This window comes from Gobio gobio (genome assembly GCF_949357685.1).
Source record: "Gobio gobio genome assembly, chromosome: 20".
In the NCBI taxonomy this organism is placed as follows: Eukaryota; Metazoa; Chordata; class Actinopteri; order Cypriniformes; family Gobionidae; genus Gobio; species Gobio gobio.
Window position 1 is genome coordinate 48,937,921 of NC_137113.1, and position 26,812 is coordinate 48,964,732.

At 39.3% G+C, this 26,812-nt stretch overlaps 1 protein-coding gene across 1 annotated transcript in view; it reads left to right on the forward strand.

The window, feature by feature from the left end:
* Positions 1-148: 148 nt before the first annotated feature.
* Positions 149-26,812, forward strand: part of bsk146 (brain specific kinase 146) — a gene marked incomplete at its 3' end in the record, with an annotated part of 41,943 nt that continues 15,279 nt past the window's right edge. The window contains 5 exon segments of the mRNA XM_079846195.1: positions 149-526; positions 1,657-1,748; positions 3,416-3,526; positions 10,431-10,496; positions 16,419-16,614. Of these exon segments, the coding sequence (XP_079702321.1) occupies positions 16,443-16,614 (172 nt within the window). The 5' untranslated portion in view covers positions 149-526; positions 1,657-1,748; positions 3,416-3,526; positions 10,431-10,496; positions 16,419-16,442.

The following is a 26,812-nucleotide window of genomic DNA, read 5'->3' on the forward strand; positions in this document are numbered from 1 at the left end:
TGTAACGTCTGTAGAAGAGTCCTGAGCACAGAGTAAGTGTGTGTGTATATATGTGTGTGTGTGTGTGTGTGTGTGTGTGTGTGTGTGTGTGTGTGTGTGTGTGTGTGTGTGTGTGTGTGTGTGTGTGTGTGTGTGTGTGTTGGTTTTGGTGTATTACAAGGACATTTCACCAGTTTACACACCAGCATTATAAGGACATTTGGGATTATAAGGACCTAGGACATGTCCTTGTAATTCAAACAGCGTGAAATCATCTCTATGAACCTCAGGAACATCCTCCTGCTTTTTTATTGAATGTCCCTTTAAGTAGGTATACCAGTTTTCTGGTGTGTTTGTGTGTATCTCATCACTCCGCCTATCGGCGGGATCTGCCACTGCTAGCGTACACACATTTACACGATAATGGGCGTTGACGGTTTGAAAATGGCGCGCGGTTGTCTGATTGGTTAAAGACGCGCAGGCGCATTATTGAGATCCTACCGGAGTGTGACCGTCATCGCGGCCCTGTCAAACAGCAGCCTAGTAGGTAAGTACATTACGTTTATATGTTTTATATAGTGATTCATATAAATTAGTCATATCTATGTGTTTGTCTGCACTTAGTTTTCGGTTGGCAGACTTTAATATATATATTTACACAGTCGAGCGCGAGTCTCATGGTAATGTTAACGTGACCCCGGAAACTGAATAACGCATGTATTTATTAATGAAAAGTTATAATTATTAAGAATAAGTATTAACAATTATTAATAATCTTCCCATCATTGAGGAATTCAGCTGTTTATAAAGCCTCAGATTGCCTTGAATGTGCGTTGTGACAGGATTAAATGAGCTTTATAATCATTACATATTCAAATGCATTTAAAAGCAAAAATAAATCTCATCAGGTAAAGTTAAAGTATTCTGAATGTCTGCAAATGTTAATTCGACATCTTTTGATGAAATTGTGACCGAGTATAATTATTGTAATGCAAATCTTCCCTAAAATAATCTTTGGGCAGCTTTACACTCCATTAGTCTACATTTTAAACATATTTAATAATCCAAAAGTTATGTAATAAAGTTATGTCATGTAATATTTAATGTCTGACTTTTTACTTGAACCTAGGTTAAATATAGAATTGATCTTTCTAATTATTAATATATTGACTGTTACAGTACAATTTAACCTGTCAAATTTAGCATATTAACTTAAGATAATAATTAAACACGTTTAAGGCTGGAATATCAGAATAAAAAAACAAAAAGGAATAAAAGAATATTATCTTTACTACATTTTTTGTTTTGTTGGCATAATAAAGTAATATATGGATTAAAAGTGAAAAGTGAAAATTGATATGGACTCATTTAGAGGTACTTTCAAGCCTGCTCATGTAAAATAAGCTGTCATGTGAAACAGGAAATTAATTGTACTTATTTATAATCATCGGTCAGTCTTAATAATACAGCAGCACATAGAATAGCATTATGTTTTACTCATAATGGTGCTGATGAATTAGAAATCTTGTGCATTCAAAGAAAATAGGTTACTTTTGCATTGCGAAATAAGGTGGATAGACACTGTATGGATGTGTATCATATTAGATTTATGTATTTGCTAATATTTTTATGCTGTTTTTTTATTCTGTTTAAAATACTATGCCTTTAATTCTGCAGCCAGATGAAATGGACGACGCAGACCTAAGACCACATTAACTCCAGACCTGACGAGCCACACCTCGAGCAGTCGTATATCCACAGATTTAAAGGTACACCACATACATCTGTCCTGTTTTATAATGTCAGAGGACAACACAATAGTGCATTTGAAGACATGTACCATCACACGTATGTGATGAGAGCGTTCAGAGCGTCACGTGATAAACTGCCAAAGGACAAGGAGGGCTGTGCGATATATCACGATCTTAGATTGTAAACTATTATATCCACGTTCTGCCTTGTAGAGAGATCGTTGCACTTCTGGAACCTCCGTCCCAACATACTGTCCAACATGATGCACGTTCACATAGGGCTGGACGATTAATCGAAAAGTAATCGACTAATTTAGAACCTCTAACCGACGTAATTTTGCCATTTCGGTTTTAGTCACGTGACTCTGCCCCGTCAGTCACATCAAGTGCAGTTTGCAGGCACACGGAAAGATGCAGGAGCAGTTATCTGTGTTTATAGATGCTCAGTATTACTATGGTAATTGCATGTTTTACACAGTTTATACAGGGAAGTTAATCGCCGCTCTTATATGCGCTGATACACACACACAGACGGCGCGAGTGCCCCGAAGCCAGATCACTTTCACTTGCGTCCTCACAAGCTTGTCATTTGTATTTGTTTTAAGCCCTGCCAGTTTGAACACTGAAGCGTTTTTAGACCATCAGATGCGTATTATGTTGAACTAACGCCTGATATATTGTGATACACGAACACTGAGACAGAAGCTCACACATCCCGTGAAGATCGCGCGCAGAGAGCAGCAGAAACGCAGTGTCAACGCCGTCCCGTGATTCATCACTAAAGTAGCTTAGATACCGTTATGGCATAGATTTGTCTACCTTTTGAAGTAAGTACAAACCACAGCTTCATAATTAATAATACGGTATGACTAATTCACACACACAATCACTGTCTCATTAATGCATTAAGATAAATGTAATGTAGGCCTATAGTGTTAATTTATCTGTATCTGGTGTACAACAAGCAGAAATCTGCCCCACAGACAATAACTGCTGAAAGTCAACCGTTTCCTTCAAGTATTTTAAAATCACAAAGAAATGCACTTTCATTAGAAAAAAAATGTCCCACCTTTAATAGTAGAAAATATTTACAGTACAAACCTTATCAGTGAACTATAAGGGCAAAAAAGGAAAGCAAAAAAAAAAGAAGAGCAAAATAATCGTTCGTTAATCGTAATCGAGGTAAAATGTTAATTTCATCGAGATTTTTATTTTTGGTCAAATCGTTACAGCCCTACGTTCACACATGTTTTGCAGCGCAGCGATAGAGTGGCATCGCAATCTTCGCCATCATGAAAGCTTATGTTTGCATGCGTTTTAAAGCCTTGCCAGATAAACTTTATATTTACACGCTGATCTAACATACACTTTTCTGAGCGTGTACACTTAAGGCGACGTTCACACTACGAGCCTTGGTGCTCTATAGACCCATTTCACATTTCCAGGTTTCTCCGAGCGGAAGTCATCATAGTTGGGTTAAATATTATAGCTGTGAATGAATACATTAAATATTTTTTTGTGTGCCGATTTACTCAAATAGCAAAAGAAAAACGCCACAATGGTGATTTCACAACTTTCAAAAAGAGGGAAAAAATAGAGTGAGTATCATATTAGATTTGTGTATTTGCAAATATTTGTATGCTTTTTTTTATTCTGTTTAAAATACTATGCCTTTAATTCTGCAGCCAGATGAAATGGACGACGCAGACCTAAGCCTGTGCGAGACGCAGAAGACCACATTAACTCCAGACCTGACGAGCCACACCTCGAGCAGCCGTATATCCACAGATTTAAAGGTACACCACATACATCTGTCCTGTTTTATAATGTCAGAGTACAACACAATAGTGCATTTGAAGACATGTACCATCACACGTATGTGATGAGATGTTAAGATGTTAATTTAAAATTAAGATGTTAATTTTCACCATCACTCCCATAGACGCTGTATTAGTAACACCCTCACAGCAGCGGTAACTTGTTTTTGTCATTTTATGCAAAAGCAATAAAATACAAAGTATTAGTGTTATAAATGTATATATATTTTTAAAAATGAAATTACAAAAAACGTTGCAGGATTTACGATATTGATGACCGTTGAAACGCGTCATCACAGTCTGTGCTCAGATCAGATTTTTTAGTACAGCTATTCACATTGTTGTTTTAAATGTAGCCAATATCAGATTCCAGTGCCAATAATTAGGGGTGTAACGATTCACTCGTTTTCTCGATGCATCGATTACAAATCGATCTTGAAACATGTATTTTTGAATCGTGCTGCGTCATCCACACCTTCACAGCTCGCCTTCACAGACACACACTGTTTTCTTTACCGCCTTCACTGGATTGGGCTTGCTCTCTGTCCGTCGCTCATTGATACGTGTTAGAGCAGCCCACGTTCTCCTCAGGACGGCCACTGCCATCACATGAGCAGATGACAGCTCTCTGTACGTAGCTCATTGACATGTGTCATGCTGCGTTCACACCAAACGCGAATAGAGCGTCAATGAATGCATTCGCGCGTCCGCAGCGAATTGGACGCGCGTAGAAATCGAGAGCTGGATGCGAAATTGACGCGCGTTCAAGGCACTCATAAAATATGAAATATGTCATAAAAAACCACTCTGCCTCTTTTCATTTTCATTAAAAATATATATTAAGCATTAATAGCCACACAAATGTGGTCCAGGCGACTCCTACATTATCTTCACTGCATGTGTATTTAAATATACTTAAAATAAAAAGTTATGAAACTTCTCTTTGCCCTCAGTCAAAACGATTTGGCAGACAACAAATTATAGATTCATGACACCAAAGATCGCCCGTTAGATCTACACAAGATGCACCACTACAGGACATCAGAGCCAGCGGCAGACGGCAGAAGGACTGGCGGAGGAAAGGCTGCCTTCGCCGGGGTTATGAGCGCTGATTGCCCGGTGATCGCCTGGATCTCACAATTCCAAAAACACAAGATTTTTTTTTTAAATAGGCGCTCTCTTTATAAATAAACCACAGATTTGAGCTTTAAACAACTACATTGTCACCTGAAAAAGTCTTAAAACTAAATTTTGTGACACAATAGTAGTATTTTTAAATTATGCAGGGTTTCTCATCACATCACTTTACCACATGACCGCAGCGAGCAGGCTCCTGATTGGTTAACGTGCCGCGAATTGATGCCAAAGTTCAAATTTTTCAACTGGGGCGTCAGATGCGAATTCGCTTCAAACGCTTGAATGCACAAAAGCACCATTCGCGTGTAACGCGCAAGCAGATACAGATCACAAGAGCAGATGACAGCTCTCTGTCGAGACAGGAATAGTTCTGAGTCAAACCGCTCAAGCCATTGTCAACTGCAAAGTCGTCACTGCGGTCACTACTGTTGAAATAAAACGCTTTCATTGCGTGAAAACATCACTGTTATTTTATATAAAATATAAGCTGTGCGTTTTGTCCATCAATCAGATAAAGTGGCCTCTGATAATAGCAACAGTAGACACCGGCGCACTCTTTCACAATCATCAGAAGGAGAATGACCCGTATAAAGAGAACAAAGAGGGCTTTTCTGTCCCGTGAAGAAAAGTTAGTTTAGGATTAGTTAGAAAAGGGCATGATATTTTGAGTTTTAGCAGATCTTGTTCTTTTCTTGCTCCGTTTTCCTTATTTGTAATATCCGTAAAACAAGCCTTGTTCATATTTTCAAAATAAGGTTGATACAATCCACACCCTGTTTGCCAGAAGCAAGTTCACAACAGGTATTGTGTCGTTTTGTAAGATACATTAGTGTTTAAGCCAGATGAATTTTTAATATTATGTTTATTTATTGTACATCTGAAAAGTATAAAGTTGATAGAGATTTGATGTAGAGTCAAGCGCTGTGTGAACCTGAAAACACACTGCATTGTGAGGACAGACAGGTTTACTAGGACACTGTAGTGTATTAGTTATAGAGGAAACACTGGGACATGAGTGTGTGAACCTGAAAACACACTGCATTGTGAGGACAGACAGGTTTACTAGGACACTGTAGTGTATTAGTTATAGAGGAAACACTGGGACATGAGTGTGTGAACCTGAAAACACACTGCATTGTGAGGACAGACAGGTTTACTAGGACACTGTAGTGTATTAGTTATAGAGGAAACACTGGGACATGAGTGTGTGAACCTGAAAACACACTGCATTGTGAGGACAGACAGGTTTACTTGGACACTGTAGTGTATTAGTTATAGAGGAAACACTGGGACATGAGTGTGTGAACCTGAAAACACACTGCATTGTGAGGACAGACAGGTTTACTAGGACACTGTAGTGTATTAGTTATAGAGGAAACACTGGGACATGAGTGTGTGAACCTGAAAACACACTGCATTGTGAGGACAGACAGGTTTACTAGGACACTGTAGTGTATTAGTTATAGAGGAAACACTGGGGCATGAGTGTGTGAAACTGAAAACACACTGCATTGTGAGGACAGACAGGTTTACTAGGACACTGTAGTGTATTAGTTATAGAGGAAACACTGGGACATGAGTGTGTGAACCTGAAAACACACTGCATTGTGAGGACAGACAGGTTTACTAGGACACTGTAGTGTATTAGTTATAGAGGAAACACTGGGACATGAGTGTGTGAACCTGAAAACACACTGCATTGTGAGGACAGACAGGTTTACTAGGACACTGTAGTGTATTAGTTATAGAGGAAACACTGGGACATGAGTGTGTGAACCTGAAAACACACTGCATTGTGAGGACAGACAGGTTTACTAGGACACTGTAGTGTATTAGTTATAGAGGAAACACTGGGGCATGAGTGTGTGAACCTGAAAACACACTGCATTGTGAGGACAGACAGGTTTACTAGGACACTGTAGTGTATTAGTTATAGAGGAAACACTGGGACATGAGTGTGTGAACCTGAAAACACACTGCATTGTGAGGACAGACAGGTTTACTTGGACACTGTAGTGTATTAGTTATAGAGCAAACACTGGGGCATGAGTGTGTGAACCTGAAAACACACTGCATTGTGAGGACAGACAGGTTTACTAGGACACTGTAGTGTATTAGTTATAGAGGAAACACTGGGGCATGAGTGTGTGAACCTGAAAACACACTGCATTGTGAGGACAGACAGGTTTACTAGGACACTGTAGTGTATTAGTTATAGAGGAAACACTGGGACATGAGTGTGTGAACCTGAAAACACACTGCATTGTGAGGACAGACAGGTTTACTAGGACACTGTAGTGTATTAGTTATAGAGGAAACACTGGGGCATGAGTGTGTGAAACTGAAAACACACTGCATTGTGAGGACAGACAGGTTTACTAGGACACTGTAGTGTATTAGTTATAGAGGAAACACTGGGACATGAGTGTGTGAACCTGAAAACACACTGCATTGTGAGGACAGACAGGTTTACTAGGACACTGTAGTGTATTAGTTATAGAGGAAACACTGGGACATGAGTGTGTGAACCTGAAAACACACTGCATTGTGAGGACAGACAGGTTTACTAGGACACTGTAGTGTATTAGTTATAGAGGAAACACTGGGACATGAGTGTGTGAACCTGAAAACACACTGCATTGTGAGGACAGACAGGTTTACTTGGACACTGTAGTGTATTAGTTATAGAGGAAACACTGGGACATGAGTGTGTGAACCTGAAAACACACTGCATTGTGAGGACAGACAGGTTTACTAGGACACTGTAGTGTATTAGTTATAGAGGAAACACTGGGACATGAGTGTGTGAACCTGAAAACACACTGCATTGTGAGGACAGACAGGTTTACTAGGACACTGTAGTGTATTAGTTATAGAGGAAACACTGGGGCATGAGTGTGTGAAACTGAAAACACACTGCATTGTGAGGACAGACAGGTTTACTAGGACACTGTAGTGTATTAGTTATAGAGGAAACACTGGGACATGAGTGTGTGAACCTGAAAACACACTGCATTGTGAGGACAGACAGGTTTACTAGGACACTGTAGTGTATTAGTTATAGAGGAAACACTGGGACATGAGTGTGTGAACCTGAAAACACACTGCATTGTGAGGACAGACAGGTTTACTAGGACACTGTAGTGTATTAGTTATAGAGGAAACACTGGGACATGAGTGTGTGAACCTGAAAACACACTGCATTGTGAGGACAGACAGGTTTACTAGGACACTGTAGTGTATTAGTTATAGAGGAAACACTGGGGCATGAGTGTGTGAACCTGAAAACACACTGCATTGTGAGGACAGACAGGTTTACTAGGACACTGTAGTGTATTAGTTATAGAGGAAACACTGGGACATGAGTGTGTGAACCTGAAAACACACTGCATTGTGAGGACAGACAGGTTTACTTGGACACTGTAGTGTATTAGTTATAGAGCAAACACTGGGGCATGAGTGTGTGAACCTGAAAACACACTGCATTGTGAGGACAGACAGGTTTACTAGGACACTGTAGTGTATTAGTTATAGAGGAAACACTGGGGCATGAGTGTGTGAACCTGAAAACACACTGCATTGTGAGGACAGACAGGTTTACTAGGACACTGTAGTGTATTAGTTATAGAGGAAACACTGGGACATGAGTGTGTGAACCTGAAAACACACTGCATTGTGAGGACAGACAGGTTTACTAGGACACTGTAGTGTATTAGTTATAGAGGAAACACTGGGGCATGAGTGTGTGAAACTGAAAACACACTGCATTGTGAGGACAGACAGGTTTACTAGGACACTGTAGTGTATTAGTTATAGAGGAAACACTGGGACATGAGTGTGTGAACCTGAAAACACACTGCATTGTGAGGACAGACAGGTTTACTAGGACACTGTAGTGTATTAGTTATAGAGGAAACACTGGGACATGAGTGTGTGAACCTGAAAACACACTGCATTGTGAGGACAGACAGGTTTACTAGGACACTGTAGTGTATTAGTTATAGAGGAAACACTGGGGCATGAGTGTGTGAAACTGAAAACACACTGCATTGTGAGGACAGACAGGTTTACTAGGACACTGTAGTGTATTAGTTATAGAGGAAACACTGGGACATGAGTGTGTGAACCTGAAAACACACTGCATTGTGAGGACAGACAGGTTTACTAGGACACTGTAGTGTATTAGTTATAGAGGAAACACTGGGGCATGAGTGTGTGAAACTGAAAACACACTGCATTGTGAGGACAGACAGGTTTACTAGGACACTGTAGTGTATTAGTTATAGAGGAAACACTGGGACATGAGTGTGTGAACCTGAAAACACACTGCATTATGAGGACAGACAGGTTTACTAGGACACTGTAGTGTATTAGTTATAGAGGAAACACTGGGACATGAGTGTGTGAACCTGAAAACACACTGCATTGTGAGGACAGACAGGTTTACTAGGACACTGTAGTGTATTAGTTATAGAGGAAACACTGGGACATGAGTGTGTGAACCTGAAAACACACTGCATTGTGAGGACAGACAGGTTTACTAGGACACTGTAGTGTATTAGTTATAGAGGAAACACTGGAGCATGAGTGTGTGAAACTGAAAACACACTGCATTGTGAGGACAGACAGGTTTACTAGGACACTGTAGTGTATTAGTTATAGAGGAAACACTGGGACATGAGTGTGTGAAACTGAAAACACACTGCATTGTGAGGACAGACAGGTTTACTAGGACACTGTAGTGTATTAGTTATAGAGGAAACACTGGGACATGAGTGTGTGAACCTGAAAACACACTGCATTGTGAGGACAGACAGGTTTACTAGGACACTGTAGTGTATTAGTTATAGAGGAAACACTGGGACATGAGTGTGTGAACCTGAAAACACACTGCATTGTGAGGACAGACAGGTTTACTAGGACACTGTAGTGTATTAGTTATAGAGGAAACACTGGGACATGAGTGTGTGAAACTGAAAACACACTGCATTGTGAGGACAGACAGGTTTACTAGGACACTGTAGTGTATTAGTTATAGAGGAAACACTGGGACATGAGTGTGTGAACCTGAAAACACACTGCATTGTGAGGACAGACAGGTTTACTAGGACACTGTAGTGTATTAGTTATAGAGGAAACACTGGGACATGAGTGTGTGAACCTGAAAACACACTGCATTGTGAGGACAGACAGGTTTACTAGGACACTGTAGTGTATTAGTTATAGAGGAAACACTGGGACATGAGTGTGTGAAACTGAAAACACACTGCATTGTGAGGACAGACAGGTTTACTAGGACACTGTAGTGTATTAGTTATAGAGGAAACACTGGGACATGAGTGTGTGAAACTGAAAACACACTGCATTGTGAGGACAGACAGGTTTACTAGGACACTGTAGTGTATTAGTTATAGAGGAAACACTGGGACATGAGTGTGTGAACCTGAAAACACACTGCATTGTGAGGACAGACAGGTTTACTAGGACACTGTAGTGTATTAGTTATAGAGGAAACACTGGAGCATGAGTGTGTGAAACTGAAAACACACTGCATTGTGAGGACAGACAGGTTTACTAGGACACTGTAGTGTATTAGTTATAGAGGGAACAGAATGCCTTCAGAGTAACCCATGTTTATTCAGTTTGTTTCCAAAAACTACATGTCTAGGTTTAGTCTTATTTTGCAGCTTCTTGAGCTCCAGCGAGTGTCTTACAGCCGTGTTTCTTTTCATCCTCTCCTTTACAGATGAACACAGATGTTGCCTCCACTGAGATATTTACACCCTGTTTGCCAGAAGCAAGTTCAGAACAGGTATTGTGTCGTTTTGTAAGATACATTAGTGTTTAAGCCAGTTTGTTTTTTAATATTTTATTTTGTACAGTATCTGAGCACTGGACTTTTGGTAAAATTTTGCAATTAATCCGCAAATCACATGTTCTGAACTGTGGGTCATTTATCAACAGTGCGTAGAAAAGGTTCTATATTTTGTCCTACGAATGAAATTTAAAATGGGCCTAAGTACAATAAAATCTGTATTTATCAAACATGCGCACCACAGTTCTTACGCACATGAGTAAGCACTCAATGTTGATAAATCCCACATGTGCAATTCTTGTTCACGGTCATAAGCATTCGGAAACGCCTCCAATCAACCATATATGGGGACAACACTCCCTTTAAAAATCACGTGATTGTGTTTTTTCCTCACTGCAATTGTGGCGAAGAAGAGGAACTTCACAAACACAGAAGGAGTTGCGCAACGACGTTTAACAACAACAAATTTGCATCATAAATGATTTGCATGTTAACAGAATGAAACCCTTTTCTATTTACATCATCAAATTCGATAGCATGATAGCCCCATTTTATTCCAGCTTGTTGAGGATTTCGGTAAGGGAACTGGATGTAGGTTGGGTCCAAGGAAATAAATTACATTTGTCACAGCTGTCTTTTATAGGGTTTGACAAAAATTACACATCTTGTTTACACCTACAAAAATGAGACATTGAGTGTTTTATAATTAAAGGAAACAGGACATATGTGATCTGCTTAATGCAAACTGTCTTAAATGCTTTTTATGTGTAGTGTCGCTGTTCTAGCACTAGATTCTCAGCGTAAGCGTGCTCAGAGATGTGCTTATATTTACACACATTTCTACGTCCAAGTTCAAGTTGTTAGATCCCACACTTTGCGTGAAACTGTTATTTTACGCACTCACTACGCACAGATCTGTGTGTACGCACCGTTGATAAATGAGGGCCCTGGTCTGTGCGATCACAGATCTCTGCAGTGTGACTATGACAGATGATTGTCAAACCCAGTTTGAATGGAGTGATTGGATAACATTATACTGTAGAAAAAAATTGTCTATTCTTATGATTCCTGAAATGTAATAAAATGTAATAATTTATTTAAATGTTACACATCAATCTTTTTATTTTTATCTGACTGTCAGCGAATAAATGTGTGCTGATGGTTCGAGTACTGTTGTTTGACATCGGGCAGCTCATGATCCGGTGTTTTCAGCTGTGTTCACAGTAAATGAGCTGTTCTGAGATGCTGTATCATGAGCTGTACGTGTGTAAATAAACTCAGCACTGCGTAGGGCTGGCCGATAAAACGATAACGATATGTATCACGATAGACACGTAACCGATATCAATAAAAATGCGTTCGATAAAACTTTCGATAATTTTTTTTTCTTTGTCGGAAGAAACCAGAGGTTGGGAAGCAAGTTTGGTTGCATGAACAAAGGCACTCGCTCTCTGGTAACCTAGCAACGTAGGGCGTGACCCGCTAACAGCCAATCATGTAACAGTATCCTGTCTGGTTGCGCCATATCGTTGTCTCGTGTTGGACTCTTCTGTAACAGAACCGGCGGGGAGTGATAAGTGGAAAATGAGGGCCGCAGAGAGCGAGGAAATTGTTGATAAAACAGGAGAACAAGTCAGCTCGCTAGTATGGCAGTTTTTTAGATTTTATAAGTCTGAACATTTTTTAAATATTAAACATTTCACACTGCAATGCTTTCTTGTTTTTAGTGATGGAAGTGCTGAACATCGTGGGAACATCGACTGATATGAAGAAAAAGCAGAAGTGGCTGCTGTGATTGGGCATTTTGTTTCGTCTGACATGCATTAACTGTAGTTGATGTTTCAGATATCTTCATCTGTGGCAAGATAACCAAAATGTATTGTTGTTCACATTGACTGTTTTAAAGCTCTTCAAAATATTAAATTCAAAACATTAACATGGTTAAAACTTGTGACTTTATTTTAATAACTTGCTCAACTGCTTATTTGCCACCTCTCAGAAGCCTCTTTAATGAAGGGGAGGTATTGTTTCTTTAGAACCCGCGAGGATGTTTCAGTAAAACTTGCAAAGACGATCCGGAGGCAGTCATGCTTCTAATCCAACCACTGTAGCACTACTACAGTATCACTCTAATGGTTTGAATATTTCAAAGGGTTAATTCACCCAAAAATATAATTTACTCTCCCTCATGTCGTTCCAAACCCATAAGACTTTCATTCATCTTTAGCACACAAATGAAGATATGTTTTATGAAATCTGAGAGATTTCTGTCCTTCCATTGAAAGTCTGTTCAACCAAAACTCTGAGGCTTCAAAACGTTCATAAAGAGATGGTCAAATAAATCCATATGGATGGAGGGGGTTAATCCACTGTCCTGTTCTGCAAAGTAGAGCTCCAACCCCTATCAAACACAGCTAAATCAGCTCATCAAGGCATACAGAAGCTTCCGGGCAGGAGTGTTGAGGCAAGATGGAGCTGAACTCTGCAGGACAGTGGCCCTCCAGGACCGAGTTTGGACACCCCTGCTCTGTGCTAAAGCAGCTGTAGCTGGTGTCATCTCCTCATTCTGACATTAAAGGCTTCACTTTCAGTCGAGCATGGTATGATCACTCTACATGACTCCCAGTGTAATCAACAAAGATTCCCAGACTGCACGTGTGGCAGCGGCAGAAGGCATGCTTCATGACACTACACTCTGTGATGTTGATATGGGTGCAGTCTTCTCTTTTCTCTCTGTAAAGATTTGATAGTGCGCTGGTTATGTGACCCATTAGCTGGACATGTTTGTGATGGGGAGCACTATTACTACTGTCAGTGAGAGTAACCCAGCTGCTAACTCAGCAGTGAGTGACCCAAAACCTAGTCGTCATAGTGAAAACCACCCAACAAAAAGGACTGAACCCAGCATAGAGGTGCTGGTCATATATAATTAGAATATCATCAAAAAGTTTATTTATTTCACTAATTCCATTCAAAAAGTGAAACTTGTCTATTATATTCATTAATTACACACAGACTGATATATTTCAAATAAATCCCAAATTCAGTATCTCAGAAAATTTGAATATTACTTAAGACCAATACAAATCTCGGCCAACTGAAAAGTATGAACATGAAAAGTATGAGCATGTCCAGCACTCAATGCTCAGCTGGGGCTGGTTTTGCTTGAACTACTGCAGCGATGCGGCGTGGCATGGAGTCGATCAGTCTGGCACTGCTCAGGTGTTATGAGAGCCCAGGTTGCTCTGATAGTGGCCTTCAGCTCTTCTACATTGTTGGGTCTGGCATATCGCATCTTCCTCTTCACAATACCCCAGAGATGTTCTATGAGCTTAAGGTCAGGCGAGTTTGCTGGCCAATTAAGAACAGGGATACCATGGTTCTTAAACCAGGCACTGGTTGCTTTGGCACTGTGTGCTGGTCCCAGTCCTGCTGGAAAATGAAATCCGCATCTCCATAAAAGTTCGTCAGCAGCAGGAAGCATGAAGTGCTCTAAAACTTCCTGGTATACGGCTGCGTTGACCTTTGACCTCAGAAAACACAGTGGACCAACACCAGCAGATGACATGGCACCCCAAAACATCACTGACTGTGGAAACTTTACACTGAACCTCAAGCAACGTGGATTGTGTGCCTCTCCTCTCTTCCTCCAGACTCTGGGACCCTGATTGACTTCATCAGAGAACATAACTTTGGCCACTCAGCAGCAGTCCAGTCCTTTTTGTCTTTAGCCCAGGCGAGACGCTTCTGACGCTGTCTGTTGCTCAAGAGTGCGACAGCTGAAACCCATGTCTTGCATACGTCTGGTTCTTGAAGCACTGACTCCAGCTGCAGTCCACTCTTTGTGAATCTCCCCCATATATTGAATGGGTTTTGTTTCACAATCCTCTCCAGGGTGCGGTTATCCCTATTGCTTGTACACTTTTTTCTACCACATCTTTTCCTTCCCTTCGCCTCTCTATTAATGAGCTTGGACACAGAGCTCTGTGAACAGCCAGCCTCTTTTGCAATGACCTTTTGTGTCTGGCCCTCCTTGTGTGTCAATGGTTGTCTTCTGGACATCTGTCAGGTCATCAGTCTTCCCCATGCTTGTGTCGCCTACAGAACTAGACTGAGAGACCATTTAAAGGCCTTTGCAGGTGTTCTGAGTTCATCAGCTGATTAGAGTGTGTCTTCAATATTCAACCTTTTCACAATATTCTAATTTTCTGAGATTCTGAATTTGGGATTTCTCTTAGTTGTCAGTTATAATCATCAACATTAAAAGAAATAAACATTTGAAATATATCAGTCTGTGTGTAATGAATGAATAAAATATACACGTTTCACTTTTTGAATGGAATTAGTGAAATAAATAAACTTTTTGATGATATTCTAATTATATGACCAGCACTTTATAATATAATCCAAACAATAAACCTTAAAGCTAAAGGTCTGTTTCGGTTTCATGGGTGATATCAGAGTACAAACCTTTCTGGCTTCGTTTTTGTGTAGTGATAATTCATGTCAAAGACATCTCACAGTCCCAGTAAACCCATCTGTCTTTGCAGTGCAGTGTGTAGTCATGTTTCGTTGTATATGCTAATGAACTGTGATGTCATTGTGACATCACATAGTCCTTGTAAACCCTTTGTCCTCATAATCCTGGTTTTTGTCTTCTAGGACACACGTCCTTGTAAGTCAGCAAAAAATCAGGGTGCCATGTATCATGTTTTATAAAGTTTAAATAAATAATAAAGTTTGTGTTTTGAACCCAGGATTTTTTTAAAGCATTTCCATTTTTATTTGAAAGCTCTAGCATTAAAGGAAGTCATAGTCCCCCTAAACCACCTTTTTTTCTGGTTTGAAGAAATTGTCCTTATAAGTCATGCTAACCTGTATGTGTGTGTGTGTGTGTGTGTGTGTGTATTGCTCTGGCCGGTGAGTCATGTTCTGCACCAGCCGCTGTTATTCTGGGCTCTTTATTACGTCCTGGTGTGAGGATGTCAGATTTCCAGACTGCGCTTGAAGTGTTTAATAATGCGTGTTGCTGGGAAGTATTCAGACTCATCCTGCACCCCAGTGTCAACGCCTACTGCTGTGATTGGCCGCTGTGAGACCTCAGTGTAAACGGCCACTGCTGTGATTGGCCGCTGTGAGACCTCAGTGTAAACGGCCACTGCTGTGATTGGCCGCTGTGAGACTTAAGTGTAAACGCCCACTGCTGTGATTGGCCGCTGTGAGACTTCAGTGTAAACGCCCACTGCTGTGATTGGCCGCTGTGAGACTTCAGTGTAAACGCCCACTGCTGTGATTGGCCGCTGTGAGACTTCAGTGTAAACGCCCACTGCTGTGATTGGCCGCTGTGAGACTTCAGTGTAAACGCCCACTGCTGTGATTGGCCGCTGTGAGACTTCAGTGTAAACGCCCACTGCTGTGATTGGCCGCTGTGAGACTTCAGTGTAAACGCCCACTGCTGTGATTGGCCGCTGTGAGAGTTCAGTGTAAACGCCCACTGCTGTGATTGGCCGCTGTGAGACTTCAGTGTAAACGCCCACTGCTGTGATTGGCCGCTGTGAGACTTCAGTGTAAACGCCCACTGCTGTGATTGGCCGCTAGTGTAATAGATAGTGCTCAACTGAGACATTCACATTGTTGAAGATAAATAATTAATAATGCATTTCCTGCATTGGGATCCTTTATAAGGTGGTGTTATTTGTAGTCCGTTCGTCTCTCCTCTTCATCTCACTAACACTCCAGTGGGCGGGGCCAAAGTTGCCATGATGATGTAGGCGTTGATCTCCTTCTCTAGAGGCGGTCTTTCAGCATCTAATATAGGCAATGAGTCCTTCTCTGGGCATGACCCCTTTTTAAAATGTAAGTTACTTATTATTAATGACTCATATTAATGACCCCCCCGGTGTGTTGTTTGTGTTGCAGTGAAGCCGAGCGGTCGTCAGCAGAATGAGCTCTTCTCCCGCCATCTCACGTGTGTCCGTCGACATCCTGGAGGAACTGCAGCTCTTCGCCGCTCAAAACCTGGAGAAGGTCGAGGTCAACAAATACTATGAGGTCATGCGGGAACTCGGCAAGGGGACTTATGGGAAGGTGGACCTCGTCATCCATAAGATCAGAGGTACAGCACACGTCACATGTTTTATGAACTGACACACGTCACATGTTTTATGAACTGACACACATCACATGTTTTATGAACTGACACACATCACATGTTTTATGAACTGACACACGTCACATGTTTTATGAACTGACACACGGTACGTTTTATGAACAGACACACGTCACATGTTTTATGAACTGACACACGTCACATGTTTTATGAACAGACACACGTCACATGTTTTATGAACTGACACACGTCACATGTTTTATGAACTGACACACGTCACATGTTTTATGAACAGACACACGTCACATGTTTTATGAACTGACACACGTCACATGTTTTATGAACAGACACACGTCACATGTTTTATGAACTGACACACGTCACATGTTTTATGAACAGACACACGTCACATGTTTTATGAACTGACACGTCACATGTTTTATGAACTGACACATGTCACATGTTTTATGAACTGACACACGTCACATGTTTTATGAACTGACACAGGTCACATGTTTTATGAACTGACACACGTCACATGTTTTATGAACTGACACGTCACATGTTTTATGAACTGACACATGTCACATGTTTTATGAACTGACACACGTCACATGTTTTATGAACTGACACACGTCACATGTTTTATGAACTGACACATGTCACATGTTTTATGAACTGACACACGTCACATGTTTTATGAACTGACACGTCACATGTTTTATGAACTGACACATGTCACATGTTTTATGAACTGACACACGTCACATGTTTTATGAACTGACACAGGTCACATGTTTTATGAACTGACACACGTCACATGTTTTATGAACTGACACACGGTACGTTTTATGAACAGACACACGTCACATGTTTTATGAACTGACACATGTCACATGTTTTATGAACTGACACAGGTCACATGTTTTATGAACTGACACACGTCACATGTTTTATGAACTGACACAGGTCACGTGTTTTATGAACTGACACACGTCACATGTTTTATGAACTGACACACGGTACGTTTTATGAACAGACACACTTCACATGTTTTATGAACTGACACACGTCACATGTTTTATGAACTGACACACGTCACATGTTTTATGAACTGACACACGGTACGTTTTATGAACAGACACACGTCACATGTTTTATGAACTGACACACGTCACATGTTTTATGAACAGACACACGTCACATGTTTTATGAACAGACACACGTCACATGTTTTATGAACAGACACACGTCACATGTTTTATGAACTGAAACACGTCACATGTTTTATGAACTGACACACGTCACATGTTTTATGAACTGACACACGTCACATGTTTTATGAACTGACACACGGTACGTTTTATGAACAGACACACGTCACATGTTTTATGAACTGACACACGTCACATGTTTTATGAACTGATACATGTCACATGTTTTATGAACTGACACACATCACGTTTTATGAACTGACACGTCACGTTTTATGAACTGACACATGTCACATGTTTTATGAACTGACGTGTCACGTTTTATGAATTGACACATCACATGTTTTATGAACTGACACGTCACATGTTTTATGAACTGACACGCGTCACATGTTTTATGAACTGACACGTCACATGTTTTATGAACTGACACGTCACGTTTTATGAACTGACACGTCACGTTTTATGAACTGACACGTCACATGTTTTATGAACAGACACACGTCACATGTTTTATGAACTGACACACGTCACATGTTTTATGAACAGACACACGTCACATGTTTTATAACTGACACTCGTCACATGTTTTATGAACAGACACACGTCACATGTTTTATGAACTGACACACGTCACATGTTTTATGAACAGACACACGTCACATGTTTTATAACTGACACTCGTCACATGTTTTATAACTGACACTCGTCACATGTTTTATGAACTGACACACGTCACATGTTTTATGAACTGACACACGTCACATGTTTTATGAACAGACACACGTCACATGTTTTATAACTGACACTCGTCACATGTTTTATGAACAGACACACGTCACATGTTTTATGAACAGACACACGTCACATGTTTTATGAAGACACTCGTCACATGTTTTATGAACTGACACTCGTCACATGTTTTATGAACTGACACATGTCACATGTTTTATGAAATTACACACGTCACTTGTTTTATGAACTGACACACGTCACATGTTCTTTGAAATGAAACACGTCACATGTTTTATGAACTGACACACATCACATGTTTTATGAACTGACACATGTCACATGTTTTATGAGCTGACACACGTCACATGTTTTATGAACTGACACACGTCAAGTTTTATGAAATGACACACGTCACATGTTTTATGAACAGACACACGTCACATGTTATATGAACTGACACACATCATGTTTTATGAACTGACACATGTCACATGTTATATGAACTGACACACGTCACATGTTTTATGAACTGACACACGTCACATGTTTTATGAAATGAAACACGTCACATGTTTTATGAAATGACATACGTCACATATTTTATGAACTGACACACATCACATGTTTTATGAACTGACACGTCACATGTTTTATGAACTGACACACATCACATGTTTTATGAACTGACACGTCACATGTTTTATGAACTGACACGTCACGTTTTATGAACTGACACGTCACATGTTTTATGAACTGACACGTCACGTTTTATGAACTGACACGTCACATGTTTTATGAACTGACACGTCACATGTTTTATGAACTGACACATGTCACATTTTATGAACTGACACGTCACATGTTTTATGAACTGACACGCGTCACATGTTTTATGAACTGACACGTCACATGTTTTATGAACTGACACATGTCACATTTTATGAACTGACACGTCACATGTTTTATGAACTGACACGTCACGTTTTATGAACTGACACGTCACATGTTTTATGAACTGACACGTCACATGTTTTATGAACTGACACGTCACATTTTATGAAATGACACGTCACGTGTTTTATGAACTGACACTCGTCACATGTTTTATGAACTGACACATGTCACATGTTTTATGAAATGACACACGTCACATGTTTTATGAACTGACACACGTCACATGTTCTTTGAAATGAAACACGTCACATGTTTTATGAACTGACACACATCACATGTTTTATGAACTGACACATGTCACATGTTTTATGAGCTGACACGCGTCACATGTTTTATGAACTGACACACGTCAAGTTTTATGAAATGACACACGTCACATGTTTTATGAACAGACACACGTCACATGTTATATGAACTGACACACATCATGTTTTATGAACTGACACATGTCACATGTTATATGAACTGACACACGTCACATGTTTTATGAACTGACACACGTCACATGTTTTATGAAATGAAACACGTCACATGTTTTATGAAATGACATACGTCACATATTTTATGAACTGACACACATCACATGTTTTATGAACTGACACGTCACATGTTTTATGAACTGACACACATCACATGTTTTATGAACTGACACGTCACATGTTTTATGAACTGACACGTCACGTTTTATGAACTGACACGTCACATGTTTTATGAACTGACACGTCACGTTTTATGAACTGACACGTCACATGTTTTATGAACTGACACGTCACATGTTTTATGAACTGACACATGTCACATTTTATGAACTGACACGTCACATGTTTTATGAACTGACACGCGTCACATGTTTTATGAACTGACACGTCACATGTTTTATGAACTGACACATGTCACATTTTATGAACTGACACGTCACATGTTTTATGAACTGACACGTCACGTTTTATGAACTGACACGTCACATGTTTTATGAACTGACACGTCACATGTTTTATGAACTGACACGTCACATTTTATGAAATGACACGTCACGTGTTTTATGAACTGACACACGTCACATGTTTTATGAACTGACACGCATCACATGTTTTATGAACTGACACATGTCACATGTTTTATGAACTGACACGTCACATGTTTTATGAACTGACACACGGCACATGTTTTATGAACAGACACACGTCACGTTTTACGAACTGACACACGTCACATGTTTTATGAACTGACACACGGCACATGTTTTATGAACAGACACACGTCACGTTTTACGAACTGACACACGTCACATGTTTTATGAACTGACACTCGTCACATGTTTTATGAACTGACATGTAATAAATGGAAAGCAAATAAAAATAGTCTCCTCCCCCTTTTATTCTGATCCGAAAAATGATCTGATCCGTGACTCATGATCCGTAGTCGATCCGAAACGTGAGTTTTGTGATCCGTTGCACCCCTACTCGTCACATGTTTTATGAACACACACGTCACGTTTTATGAACTGATACATGTCACATGTTTTATGAACTGACACACGTCACATGTTTTATGAACTGACACATGTCACATGTTTTATGAACTGACACTCGTCACATGTTTTATGAACACACACACGTCACATGTTTTATGAACACACACACGTCACATGTTTTATGAAGACACTCGTCACATGTTTTATGAACTGACACATGTCACATGTTTTATTAACTGACACACATCACATGTTTTATGAACTGACAATCGTCACATGTTTTATGAACAGACACACGTCACATGTTTTATAACTGACACTCGTCACATGTTTTATGAACAGACACTCGTCACATGTTTTATAACTGACACTCGTCACATGTTTTATGAACAGACACACGTCACATGTTTTATGAACTGACACATGTCACATGTTTTATGAACAGACACACGTCACATGTTTTATAACTGACACTCGTCACATGTTTTATGAACTGACACACGTCACATGTTTTATAACTGACACTCGTCACATGTTTTATGAACTGACACACGTCACATGTTTTATGAACTGACACACGTCACGTTTTATGAACAGACACACGTCTCATGTTTTATGAAGACACTCGTCACATGTTTTATGAACTGACACTCGTCACATGTTTTATGAACTGACACATGTCACATGTTTTATGAAATGACACACGTCACATGTTTTATGAACTGACACACGTCACATGTTTTATGAACTGACACACGTCACATGTTCTTTGAAATGAAACACGTCATAAGTTTTATGAACTGACACACATCACATGTTTTATGAACTGACACATGTCACATGTTTTATGAGCTGACACACGTCACATGTTTTATGAACTGACACACGTCAAGTTTTATGAAATGACACACGTCACATGTTTTATGAACAGACACACGTCACATGTTATATGAACTGACACATCATGTTTTATGAACTGACACATGTCACATGTTATATGAACTGACACACGTCACATGTTTTATGAACTGACACACGTCACATGTTTTATGAAATGAAACACGTCACATGTTTTATGAAATGACATACGTCACATATTTTATGAACTGACACACATCACATGTTTTATGAACAGACACACATCACATGTTTTATGAACTGACACATGTCACATGTTTTATGAACTGACACAGGTCACATGTTTTATGAACTGACACACATCACATGTTTTATGAACTGACACACATCACATGTTCTTTGAAATGAAACACGTCACATGTTTTATGAACTGACACATGTCACATGTTCTATGAAATGACACACGTCACATGTTTTATGAACTGACACGCGTCACATGTTTTATGAACTGACACACGTCACATGTTTTATGAACTGACACGTCACATGTTTTATGAAATGATACACGTCACATGTTTTATGAACTGACACACGTCACATGTTTTATGAAATGACACGTCACATGTTTTATGAACTGACACACGTCACATGTTTTATGAACTGTCACATGTTTTATGAAATGACACAAGTCACATGTTTTATGAACTGACACACGTTACATGTTCTTTGAAATGAAACACATCACATGTTTTATGAACTGACACGTCACATGTTCTATGAACTGAAACACGTCACATGTTTTATGAACTGACACACATCACATGTTTTATGAACTGACACACATCACATGTTTTATGAACTGACACACGTCACGTTTTATGAACAGACACACGTCACATGTTTTATGAACTGACACGTTACATGTTTTATGAACTGAAACATGTCACATGTTTTATGAACTGACACACATCACATGTTTTATGAACTGACACACATCACATGTTTTATGAACTGACACATGTCACTTGTTTTATGAACTGACACACATCACATGTTTTATGAACTGACACACATCACATGTTTTATGAACTGACACACATCCCATGTTTTATGAACTGACACACATCACATGTTTTATGAACTGACACTCGTCACATGTTTTATGAATAGACACACGTCACATGTTTTATGAACTGACACATATCACATGTTTTATGAACTGACACATATCACATGTTTTATGAACTGACACACATCACATGTTTTATGAACTACTGACACACGTCACATGTTTTATGAACTACTGACACACGTCACATATTTTATGAACTACTGACACACGTCACATATTTTATGAACTACTGACACACGTCACATATTTTATGAACTGACACACGTCACATGTTTTATGAACTGACACTCGTCACATGTTTTATGAATAGACACACGTCACATGTTTTATGAACTGACACATATCGCATGTTTTATGAACTGACACACATCACATATTTTATGAACTACTGACACACGTCACATGTTTTATGAACTACTGACACACATCACATGTTTTATGAACTACTGACACACGTCACATATTTTATGAACTGACACACATCACATGTTTTATGAACTACTGACACACGTCACATATTTTATGAACTGACACACGTCACATGTTTTATGAACAGACACACGTCACATGTTTTATGAAGACACTCGTCACATGTTTTATGAACAGACACACGTCACATGTTTTATGAACTGACACAGGTCATGTTTTATGAACTGACACACATCACATGTTTTATGAACTACTGACACACGTCACATATTTTATGAACTGACACACATCACATGTTTTATGAACTACTGACACACGTCACATATTTTATGAACTGACACACGTCACATGTTTTATGAACAGACACACGTCACATGTTTTATGAAGACACTCGTCACATGTTTTATGAACAGACACACGTCACATGTTTTATGAACTGACACAGGTCATGTTTTATGAACTGACACACGTCACATGTTTTATGAACTGACACACGTCATGTTTTATGAACTGACACACGTCACATGTTTTATAACTTACACACGTCACATGTTTTATAACTGACACACGTCACATGTTTTATGAACAGACACACGTCATGTTTTATGAAGACATTCGTCACATGTTTTATGAACTGACACATGTCACATGTTTTTTGAACAGACACACGTCACATGTTTTATGAACTGACACTCGTCACATGTTTTATGAACTGACACTCGTCACATGTTTTATGAACTGACACACGTCACATGTTTTATGAATTGACACTCGTCACGTTTTATGAACTGACACATGTCACATGTTATGAACAGACACTTGTCACATGTTTTAGGAGCTGACACTCGTCACATGTTTTATGAATAGACACACGTCACATGTTTTATGAACTGACACACATCACATGTTTTATGAACAGACAAACGTCACGTTTTATGAATAGACACACGTCACATGTTTTATGAACAGACACTCGTCACATGTTTTATGAACAGACAAACGTCACATGTTTTATGAATAGACACACGTCACATGTTTTATGAACTGACACACATCACATGTTTTATGAACAGACAAACGTCACGTTTTATGAATAGACACACGTCACATGTTTTATGAACAGACACTCGTCACATGTTTTATGAACAGACAAACGTCACATGTTTTATGAATAGACACACGTCACATGTTTTATGAACTGACACACATCACATGTTTTATGAACTGACACACATCACATGTTTTATGAACTGACACACGTCACTTGTTTTATGAACAGACACACGTCACATGTTTTATGAACTGACTCATCATGTTTTATGAACTGACACACGTCACATGTTTTATGAACTGGCACACGTCATGTTTTATGAACTGACACACGTCACATGTTTTATGAACTGGCACACGTCATGTTTTATGAACTGACACACGTCACATGTTTTATGAAATTACACACTTCACATGTTTTATGAAATGAAAAACGTCATGTTTTATGAAATGTGACACGTCACATGTTTTATGAACTGACACACATCACATGTTTTATGAACTGACACGTCACATGTTTTATGAACTGACACATGTCACATGTTTTATGAACTGAAACACGTCACATGTTTTATGAACTGACACACATCACGTTTTATGAACTGACACACATCACATGTTTTATGAACTGACACGTCACATGTTTTATGAACTGACACACATCACATGTTTTATGATCTGACACACGTCACATGTTTTATGAACTGACACTCGTCACATGTTTTATGAATAGACACACGTCACATGTTTTATGAACTGACACATATCACATGTTTTATGAACTGACACACATCACATGTTTTATGAACTGACACACGTCACATGTTTTATGAACTACTGACACACGTCACATATTTTATGAACTGACACTCGTCACATGTTTTATGAACACACACGTCACATGTTTTATGAACTGACACACGTCACATGTTTTATGAACAGACACACGTCACATGTTTTATGAAGACACTCGTCACATGTTTTATGAACAGACACACGTCACATGTTTTATGAACTGACACAGGTCATGTTTTATGAACTGACACACGTCACATGTTTTATGAACTGACACACGTCATGTTTTATGAACTGACACACGTCACATGTTTTATAACTTACACACGTCACATGTTTTATAACTGACACACGTCACATGTTTTATGAACAGACACACGTCATGTTTTATGAAGACACTCTTCACATGTTTTATGAACAGACACACGTCACATGTTTTATGAACAGACACACGTCACATGTTTTATGAAGACACTCGTCACATGTTTTATGAACTGACACATGTCACATGTTTTATGAACTGACACATGTCACATGTTTTATGAACAGACACACGTCACATGTTTTATGAACTGACACTCGTCACATGTTTTATGAACTGACACTCGTCACATGTTTTATGAACTGACACATGTCACATGTTTTATGAACTGACACTCGTCACGTTTTATGAACTGACACATGTCACGTTTTATGAACAGACACACGTCACATGTTTTATGAACAGACACACGTCACATGTTTTATGAACTGACACTTCATGTTTTATGAACTGACACACGTCACATGTTTTATGAACTGACACACGTCATGTTTTAAGAACTGACACACATCACATGTTTTATGAAATTACACACGTCACATGTTTTATGAAATGAAAAACGTCACGTTTTATGAAATGACACACGTCACATGTTTTATGAACTGACACACGTCACATGTTTTATGTAATGACACACGTCACATGTTTTATGAACTGACACACGTCACATGTTTTATGAACAGACACACGTCACGTTTTACGAACTGACACACGTCACATGTTTTATGAACTGACACACGGCACATGTTTTATGAACAGACACTCGTCACATGTTTTATGAACAGACAAACGTCACATGTTTTATGAATAGACACACGTCACATGTTTTATGAACAGACACTCGTCACATGTTTTATGAACTGACACATCATGTTTTATGAACTGACACACGTCACATGTTTTATGAACTGACACACGTCATATTTTATGAACTGACACACGTCACATGTTTTATGAAATTACACACGTCACATGTTTTATGAAATGAAAAACGTCACGTTTTATGAAATGACACACGTCACATGTTTTATGAACTGACACACATCACATGTTTTATGATCTGACACACGTCACATGTTTTATGAACAGACACACGTTACATGTTTTATGAACTGACACTTCATGTTTTATGAACTGACACACGTCACATGTTTTATGAACTGACACACGTCATGTTTTAAGAACTGACACACATCACATGTTTTATGAAATTACACACGTCACATGTTTTATGAAATGAA